At 38.8% G+C, this 9,441-nt stretch overlaps 2 protein-coding genes across 2 annotated transcripts; one reads left to right on the forward strand and one right to left on the reverse strand.

The window, feature by feature from the left end:
- Positions 1 to 297: 297 nt before the first annotated feature.
- eef1b2 (eukaryotic translation elongation factor 1 beta 2) lies at positions 298 to 2,618 on the reverse strand. The gene is made up of 6 exons (XM_026259287.1): positions 2,457 to 2,618; positions 1,955 to 2,077; positions 1,633 to 1,762; positions 1,381 to 1,444; positions 587 to 712; positions 298 to 499 (listed from the first exon to the last, which is right to left on the reverse strand). The coding sequence occupies exons 1-6, from the start codon at positions 2,534 to 2,536 to the stop codon at positions 345 to 347; spliced, it is 678 nt and encodes a 225-aa protein (XP_026115072.1). The 5' UTR covers positions 2,537 to 2,618; the 3' UTR covers positions 298 to 344.
- Positions 2,619 to 2,856: 238 nt separating this feature from the next.
- On the forward strand, positions 2,857 to 9,425 carry ndufs1 (NADH:ubiquinone oxidoreductase core subunit S1). Its single transcript, XM_026259286.1, has 20 exons — positions 2,857 to 2,875; positions 3,013 to 3,124; positions 3,737 to 3,819; positions 3,915 to 4,006; positions 4,094 to 4,201; positions 4,318 to 4,394; positions 4,486 to 4,567; positions 4,699 to 4,829; positions 5,558 to 5,743; positions 5,887 to 6,021; positions 6,119 to 6,233; positions 6,318 to 6,463; positions 7,272 to 7,400; positions 7,501 to 7,630; positions 7,731 to 7,891; positions 8,023 to 8,177; positions 8,345 to 8,520; positions 8,643 to 8,777; positions 8,864 to 8,936; positions 9,048 to 9,425. The coding sequence occupies exons 3-20, from the start codon at positions 3,741 to 3,743 to the stop codon at positions 9,137 to 9,139; spliced, it is 2,202 nt and encodes a 733-aa protein (XP_026115071.1). The 5' UTR covers positions 2,857 to 2,875; positions 3,013 to 3,124; positions 3,737 to 3,740; the 3' UTR covers positions 9,140 to 9,425.
- Positions 9,426 to 9,441: the final 16 nt, after the last annotated feature.

Raw genomic sequence — 9,441 nt, forward strand, 5'->3', positions numbered from 1 at the left:
AAAAATCTGACTACATGCATTGATTGTAACATTATTAGTGTAGTAAACTATGACTTTGTGCAATAAAAACAAATAAACTTGCCCTGCAAATGACATTAAAATCAACCTAAAGTTAAATTGGTTACAATTTGATACAGTATTAGAAATTTCTCAGTGCATTTAAACTTTTTTTTTAATGTATGGAAGAGACAGAAACTGTACTAAGTTCATAAAAAAGACAGCACATTCATGACAAATGTAACATTTTCAATTTGAAGCAACACAGAGGACAACTTAAAAATAAACCACATACAAAAGTGCATTTGAAGTGCTTTTATTGTATTAATGCTTTGTTCTGTGGGGTTTCAGATCTTGTTGAAGGCTGCTACATCCATGGACTGCACATAGTCCTCAAAGGCTGTGATAAGTTCTTCCAGCTGGTCTGTTCCAACTTTATCATCCTCAACAACACAGGCAATCTGAAGCTTCTTGATGCCATAGCCGACAGGCAACAGCTTAGCTGTACAGGAGAAGTCACGAGACAATTAGTCTATTGAAATACAAAAATATGCAGCAAACTTTTGACTTGCACTGTATTTTGACTTACATTGTCCCCAGACTAAACCGTCCAACTGAATGCTGCGGACACACTCTTCAAGTTTGGCCATGTCAGTTTCATCATCCCAGGGCTTGACATCCAACAAGATGGAAGACTTGGCGATAAGTGCAGGCTCTGCTCAGACATTAAAATGACAGTCAATGGTAAAGCAAACACAGGAATCCAATAATAAAAACGACTAGTGGATATCAGGCAAAAAAAAAAATAATAATACTAAAAGTCAAGTCACATCATTCAGCCAAAAGATAGTAATATGAAAAATCACATAACTATCACAATGTCAGAAGTTTGTAACCATTAGGATTTATGTTGTTGAAAGATGTCTGTTCTCAGCATGGCTGATTTGGATAAAAACACTAACATTACTACACCATATTCAATTTTATCATTAAAATTTTTTTTTTTGTATCAATTAGTCAAGCCTTCTTTGTCACATGATCCTTCAGAAATCATTCTAACATGCAGATTTGGTGTTAAGGAAAAACTTCTTAAAATGTAAAAAGTTTTTGCTGCTTATGTGGAAATCATGATACATCACAATTAAAAGTTCTGGGTTAGACATACATTTTTACACATTTAAATGGTTTCCACAAATATATTTAGGCAGCAAAAACGGTTTTCAACATTGATGAGAAAACATTGATAACGGAGTGCCAAATCAGCGCATTAGAATGATTTATGATTTCCTTGGTGAGCATAAAAGACTTCAAAAACCGTAAATCTAAATTTATTGCAAACTTAGTGTAAACGTAGTGTGCATTTAAGAGGCAGTTAATACATACTCTTTGCCTTCTTTGCATTGTATGCTGCAAGCCTCTCTTCCTTGATCTTTATGGTTTCCTCATCCTGTAAAGAAAAAGATCCATGAGTAGGGGTGCACAAACTTACAGCAACTGCATGGTCATTTTTTCCTAACTGGTTTTCAGGAAGAAAAAGTTGTCCATCACAACATCAGCCGAAAGATGGTGAGAAAAATCATCATTTGACCAGGCAATTCTGTCACAACATGCCATCCCTTCTGCTACTGAACTTGCCTCTTCCTCATCGGAACCGAACAGATCAATGTCATCGTCGTCTTCATCAGCCGCTGCAGGAGCTGCTGCAGTAGTGTCCTCCACACCAGCGGGGCCATACTGACCGAGAGGCTTCTTCACACCTGGAAGGCTAAAGGGAAGGAAAGGGGAGTGAATCCTTGTGACTGCACAAGAGTACTGACAGTCTGAGAACTCCCAACCAAATCAGAATTTGAAAGATTGTGCATCAGTCACTCAGGCGAAAGATGGTGATAGGATAATCATCATATATTGGTGGAAGTACCTGAAAAACATTACATATTACAAACAAGCCACACATTACCTGCCCTTTTCCTTCTGGTAAGACTTGATGTGGTTGTACCACCGCAAAGCATGACAGAGGTCTGCAGAGGGGGCGCCAGACAGAGCATCGAACACTGCAATATCAGCCTGAGAGGGCACATACCTGGCAAGAAAATGAATATTGAGCAATCCAATGTGTAGTGAGGTGTGTAGAGTTTTCTCTATGAGCAATAAGATGAATTTATGAATGGATTAAGTTATATAATTGCATAATTTATTTACAAAGGATCCACAATACAGCAATTTAAATGTGACACCTGGCACTTGGGTGAGAGGGAATTACTATAAATACAGATCCTACCTAAAATGTTTGATTGGACATTCACATAATTCATGGCTACAAAAATGTATAAAAGTAAAAGGTCATGGTTATAACTGCATCCAAATTATTTTAGTATTACAGCATAAGAAAAAGAGGACAATCACAAGTTGTTGCAAGCCAACTAGGAAGACTTAATAAACATATTCTTAAAATAGCTTACCCCTCGATGTAACTTTTGTCTGCCAGAAACTCATTCAGAACCTTGAGTCCAGCGGGTGTTTTAAGATCACCGAATCCCATTGTTAGAAGTTACCGGGGAGACCTCGTGTACAGACGTGGAACCCTGAGTCTGGAGGAAGAGCGAAGGAACGAGAAAAGAACTGGGGAGGGACTTTATACCGCTGACGACATAACTCCGCCCACACTTGACATATTTAGCAAAAACATGAAAATAGAACATTTTTGACAGCAATTTGCTCTAGGTATGTACAGCTTAACCTTTAAAGACAATAAAGACGGCACGATAACCATCTTACTGTATTTCACAGATACCGACAACCGTGTTGACTGGTTGACTTTTAACGTGAAACAAGAGAAGGAAATGACTGCTTTTATAAGCGGAAATGACGACGGATAAAGGTAAAGGTCAAAGACAAACGTTAAATTAATCTTATAAAATGTATATAATATTTAAATATATTTTAACATACGTGTATGCATTTTCTATATTATAGAATAATATGAATTAATAAAATGTTTTTGTCTTTTTTTCACAGATTAATGTGCATCGGCTTTCCCCGTCATCTCCGAAATCACCCGAGTAACACATTCACAACTGAACCTACGGCTGTAACGCTGTTCTGGTCTAGAAGGCCAAATAGCGTCAAGGTAACAATTTAAGATGGTCTTTTGTGTAGATTAAAGTGTAAAGGGAATATTGTCGGGATATTTACTTTGTATATAACGGCCGGAATTATAAATGCATGCGAAGTATGGGTAATTTACAGTAACGTTCTCCCTGTCCTTGAGTAATCTGCAGTGCTAGCCTGCTAACCAGTGTGTGAATAGATGGAAATGTCAACAGCATTAGATTTACACTTTAAATGTTTGAGCTAATTTCCCTTTACGGTGCAATGCCCATAAACATTTAAAATAGTTTATTTTATAAATATTGTACATTCGTGCCTTTTTAAGTGCAGTAATGTGTTATATTTTGGGTGTTATAAAATCTTAGGTTTTGTAATCCTTGACAAGGATTTGTTGTGCTGACTGTTTGCGCTATGCATACATTTGAATAAATAAAGAATTTATAAATAATACTGTCTATTGCATGTCTAGGGTCTGATCAGTATGATTTTATTGTGCCTATGTCTTTACAGTGTCCTTGTATTTCAAAGTAGAGCGGCATATTTATCCATTGTTAACCTAGATACTATTCATTAAATACTTGCGATCAACATGTTACGTGTGCTTCTAATCACCTGGCATTTTCTTCTACAGAGACATGTTGCGTTTGCCAGCAGTAAGTCGGGCTTTGGCAGGTGCTGCCCATTCCAAGGGTTCCATTTCCACCACTAACAATGGTAATTTGCATTATTTTTTCATCTTTGAAAATTAAGTGTAATGCCAAATTGTCCATCATTTTCTAACAGTGGCTTTTTTTTTTTTTTTACAACAGTGTGGACTTCAGTCCGGGCCTCAAGCAATATGGTTGAAGTGTTTGTAGATGGAAAACCTGTCGCAGTGGAGCCAGGGACCACTGTTCTACAGGTGATAATGCAGTGACCATTTCCTTTGACTAATTCCATGTAAAGTTGTACATTCCATGTAGTATGTTGAAATGCCTAATGTTTTTAGGCTTGTGAGAAAGTAGGTGTGCAGATTCCTCGTTTCTGCTATCATGATCGTCTCTCAGTGGCCGGTAACTGCCGCATGTGTCTGGTGGAAATCGAGAAAGCACCAAAGGTAACGTTTTGACATGCACTATGATTATTACATTATTGTTATCACGTTATCGATCAAAATACATGACAAGTATTTTCGATTCACAATTTTTTTTTTTATCTGTACTTCATCAACAGCCTGTTGCAGCATGTGCAATGCCTGTCATGAAAGGGTGGAACATTTTGACTAACTCAGAGAAAACACGGAAAGCCAGGTTTGAGTAGTTTCTTGCTTTACACATAATGTTCACGAATCACAATACATAGAGTGCATTTATTAATTTGTATTTCTTCTATCTTTGATAGAGAGGGAGTCATGGAATTTCTGCTTTCCAACCACCCTCTTGACTGTCCAATCTGTGATCAGGGAGGAGAGTGCGATCTTCAGGTATTGATAAAAAAATAATTTACTGTAATTTAATGTCACTTGACTGTGAACTTGAGTATGCTCTCAAGAATGGAAATGGAATTATCCCTAATGCAGTTTTTACCCATCTTGATGTTGTGCTGGATATATAGGACCAATCGATGATGTTTGGTGCTGACCGAAGCCGTTTTACAGAAGAGAAGAGAGCAGTTGAAGATAAGAACATCGGCCCGCTTATTAAAACAATCATGACCCGTTGTATACATTGCACACGTTGTGTTCGGTAAGGTCAAGTCGAGTCACCTTTATTTATATAGCGCTTGAAACAAAACAGATTGTGTCAAAGCAGCCGAACAACATTAATTAGGAAAACAGTGTGTCAATAATAGAAAATGACAGTTAAAGGTAGTTCATCATTAAATTCAGTGATGTCATCTCTGTTCAGTTTAAATAGTATCTGTGTGCAATCATTTGCAATCAAGTCAACGATATCACTGTAAATCTAGTGTCCCCAACTAAGCAAGCCAGAGGCGACAGTGGCAAGGAACCAAAACTCCATAGCTGACATAATGGAGATAAAACCTTGGGAGAAACCAGGCTCAGTCGGGGGGCCAGTTCTCCTAGCCAAACGAAAGCAGCTGTTTTTTCTGATGACCTGGTTGGATTAGTAGTTTATCTGCTTGCCCTGTAGGCTCCACCACCAAAAACAACTTGTTTTTATGTGCCATGAAAACACTGAATTATTAATGGAATATAAATTGTTAGTAATTATTAATTTATAGATATTTTATTTTAGGTTTTACCTTTACAATAAAAGCAGAATCTAAGAAATTTAATCTAACGCTGCTCTATGATAGCTAATGCATAAAGTCATGTACACCTTTGCTGTAAAACAATGGCATGTGGTGTAGAGCATTACTGATTTTTTTTTGGTACTCATTCCTGTTACATACATACAGTTTTTTTATTGTAGCGATTCATCAAATATACTAATATTTTTTGTAACTTCAGTTTTGCCAGTGAGGTTGCTGGTGTGGAGGACCTGGGAACAACAGGACGTGGTAACACCATGCAGATTGGTACCTACGTAGAGAAGATGTTCATGTCTGAATTGTCTGGTAACGTGATTGACTTGTGTCCTGTCGGAGCACTGACATCCAAACCTTATGCCTTCACTGCACGACCCTGGGAGACCAGGTACAATCCTGAGAGATTATTTGTTCTTCTGTGTACACTTTGATCCTTATATATATTTCATTATGCCGCCTTTTAATAGTGGATTACTTGGTGAATGTGTGTCCGCTTTGCTTTTTGAACATGCTTTGCTGATGTGTCTACAGAAAGACTGAATCTATTGATGTGCTGGATGCTGTTGGCTCCAACATTGTGGTGAGCACCAGGGGTGGTGAGGTCATGAGAATTCTGCCCCGTCTGAATGAGGATGTCAATGAAGAATGGATATCCGACAAGACCAGGTAAGCACATAAGCTTTAATATATGAAAACATTCTCTTTCCATTTACACAGACTCATGTGTAGTCCACTGTCCTGTTTCTGGCTCACCCTATCTAAGGTTTGCATATGATGGACTGAAGAGGCAGCGCCTGATCCAGCCAATGGTGAAGGATGCAAGTGGACAGCTGGTAGCCACCACCTGGGAGGATGTTCTCACACGTGTGGCTGGAGCAGTGAGTGATTGCATATAAACCAGAGTCAACCAGCTTTGTCATTTGAAATCAACATATTTCAGTGGTTGTGATTTGTGTTTTCAGCTCCAGGGAGTTCAAGGTTCAGAGGTAGGAGCTATTGCTGGTGGGATGGTAGATGCTGAGGCACTGGTAGCCCTGAAGGACCTACTGAACAGACTGGACAGTGACACCCTCTGCACTGAGGAGATCTTCCCAATGGCAGGTGCCGGGTGAGTACTCAGCTGATTAGACTTATCTTTCTAGAGTTTGAAATGAGATTGATGTCTGTCTTGATTTCAGTCATATCTTTACATAGTGATATTCGGAGTAGCACAACTATTTCTAACTACAAATAATTACTTGAAAACCAGTGTCGTACCATATAATGAGGTAAATCGCTTGCCTTGAGGATATAACTTGTGCAAGCAAGCATCATCCTATTGACCATATTTCAGCAACTACTTTGCAATGTAAGCAATTTTCTTTATTCAAAATGCAACTTATGATCTCGTTATTGTCTTGATGTTTGAGGTACTGATTAGCTTAAATTGACATTTCACCAAGAAATGAAAATTGTCGTTATTTACTCACCCTTATTTTGTTTAAAAAATAAATTCAAGCTTCTAAAAGTTAATAAAACCGTTAATAAAAGTATATAAAACATGTCCATATAAATCAAGTTGTTTAATCCAGAAACTGGCATGGGTTTCTTGATGAGCAGATTTAATTCAGGCTTTTATTCATGTTAACATTCATCAACACATACATGGAGCACTTTGAATACAGTGAAGTGCAGCTCATTTATATTTTATTGAGAACAAACCTCATTGGTTCTTGTAGACACTCAAACATGCTTGTGTGTCATGCAAGAATGAAACTGATTCCTCAAGCAAGAACTGGATTATTTTCATGATATCTCTAATAGACGTAAATGAAAAAGGTTTCAACTATTAGCTGGGGTTTGATTGTATTTGTTTGTATTAACCTTTAAATCTTACTACTATTAGGGATTAAATTTTTTTGGCCTTGTCTTCTTAGAACCGACCTGCGCTCCAATTACCTCTTGAACAGCCGTATCACTGGCATTGAGGAGAGTGACCTTCTGCTTTTGGTTGGAACAAACCCACGTTATGAGGCTCCTCTCTTCAATGCACGTGTCCGAAAGAGGTATAAACACTGTACAATCTATTTGCAACATTTGAAAAAAGTTGACCTGGTGTCATTTTACTCCACCTCACCGTTTTCTTTTTTTATCTTCATCTTCCAGTTGGCTGCATAATGAGCTCCAGGTGGCCATGGTGGGTCATAAGGTGGACCTGAGCTACTCTTACAACCATTTGGGTGAAACCACACAAGTTCTGCAGGAAATCGCTGCTGGGACACACCCGTTCTGCAAGGTAGCATTTAATATCAGTGTTGGAGTTTATTTGGAGCTTTAAATCCTATGTTGTCTGTAAGCATGTCAGAATTTTGTTAAATTTTGTTTTTGTATTTCAGGACCTTGCTCAGGCCAAAAAACCTGTCGTAGTGGTGGGTAGCTCTGCTCTCCAGAGGGAGGATGGGGCAGCCATCTTTAAGGCTGTGTCCACAATTGCTCAAAATTCTCGGGCCAGCAGTGGTGTTGAGGAGGGATGGAAGGTGCTCAATGTGCTACACAGGTCAGATACTGCCATAAGTGTGTTCATTTGTGTTTTATTGTTCTCTGTGATTTAAAGGATTGTGAATTTTGAGTTTTTGCTTAGTACTAGTACTAGTACTTACCTTGTCATATACATGCTTGTGACCTCAGGGTGGCCAGTCAAGTGGCAGCCCTAGACTTGGGCTACAAACCTGGTGTTGATGCCATCCGAAAGAACCCTCCCAAAGTATTGTTTCTTTTGGGAGCCGATGCTGGTTGCATCACCAGAGCAGATCTTCCCAAAGATAGCTTTATCATCTACCAGGGTCAGTAAAAACACTTCTATGTGACATAATTTGGAAAAAAAATCAGGCCAAAACTTTACCTCTAAGCAAAGAACAACAAAAAACTTTGAGTATACTGGGGCCTTTATGGTAAGCGGCCTGCATCCAAATATATTCTTTATGGTTTAATGTCACTACATGCTTATCAGGTCACCACGGAGATGTAGGTGCAGTCATGGCTGATGTTATCTTGCCTGGTGCTGCATACACCGAAAAGAATGGCACATACGTCAACACAGAGGGCCGTGCCCAGCAGACCAGAGTGGCAGTCACTGCTCCTGGCATGGCACGTGAGGACTGGAAGATTTTGCGTGCTATTTCTGAGGTACACTCTTAAAACCTGGTCTTTAACAATGTATAATATTGTTCATACACCTTTCCTGAACTCTGTATTTAGAATAGAATTCAGATTGGTCAGTAGAGAATCTCATGTTTTTGTTTGCCCAGCTGGCGGGAGTCACACTGCCGTATGACACAGTGGATGAGGTGAGAAGGCGGCTGGAAGAGGTCTCTCCTAACCTGGTGAGATATGATGATGTAGAGGAATCCAATTACTTCAAACAGGCCCATGAGCTTTCAAAGGTTAGTGTTCTTCTTTTTAAATGTCAGTTTTTGTTTTAAGTCTGCACTACTAAAACAGTTCAGTAATGTCCTCCTGTTCTCCGTAGGCTGTGAATCAGTCTTTGCTCGCAGCTCCTCTTGTCCCTCCTCAGCTCACAGTGAAGGATTTCTACATGACAGGTATAGTAACAAATATATTTGGTTTGTTTTATAAATTCATATTTGTTAATGGAATGCTGTGACCAATTGTGTGTCTTCGAGCTTGTAGTTTACCATTGTCTTCCTCTACAGACCCCATCAGCAGAGCCTCTCAGACAATGGCCAAGTGTGTGAAGGCTGTGACAGAAGGAGCAGCAGCAGTTGATGAGCCCTCTATTTGTTAAAACTCTTTCAGTTATACCAGTCTATCCATAATATGAACAAAAGTAGTCATCGTCAAGTACATGTACAAACACATACCTGGATTTCAGCATACTTTGCTGTTTGTCTCTCGTCTCTTGCATAGTCAGACTTCACCAGAGCAGTAAAAAAAAAAAAAGAAAAAACGGTGTGATATTAATCTTGCTCCTATTAAGGGTGTTGTAAAGTTTTCATTCCCATGATTTGGCTGAATGAGGTCTGCTTTGTTTTGGAAAGCTCTTATGATAAATAAAAATGTATTATATCAATATACTATTGTCACCGT

Source organism: Carassius auratus, chromosome 6 (assembly GCF_003368295.1).
Source record: "Carassius auratus strain Wakin chromosome 6, ASM336829v1, whole genome shotgun sequence".
Taxonomy (NCBI): Eukaryota; Metazoa; Chordata; class Actinopteri; order Cypriniformes; family Cyprinidae; genus Carassius; species Carassius auratus.

Excerpts from the sequence above, each read along its gene's own strand:
- eef1b2 (XM_026259287.1), bottom strand. The coding sequence starts at position 2,536 with ATGGGATTCGGTGATCTTAAAACACCCGCTGGACTCAAGGTTCTGAAT. Across the intron at positions 1,763-1,954 it reads TACCAGAAGGAAAAGGGCAG|CCTTCCAGGTGTGAAGAAGC; the intron begins GTAATGTGTGGC and ends CCTTCCCTTTAG. Across the intron at positions 713-1,380 it reads CAATGCAAAGAAGGCAAAGA|AGCCTGCACTTATCGCCAAG; the intron begins GTATGTATTAAC and ends ATGTCTGAGCAG.
- ndufs1 (XM_026259286.1), top strand. The coding sequence starts at position 3,741 with ATGTTGCGTTTGCCAGCAGTAAGTCGGGCTTTGGCAGGTGCTGCCCAT. Across the intron at positions 7,892-8,022 it reads GTGCTCAATGTGCTACACAG|GGTGGCCAGTCAAGTGGCAG; the intron begins GTCAGATACTGC and ends TTGTGACCTCAG. Across the intron at positions 8,178-8,344 it reads TAGCTTTATCATCTACCAGG|GTCACCACGGAGATGTAGGT; the intron begins GTCAGTAAAAAC and ends CATGCTTATCAG.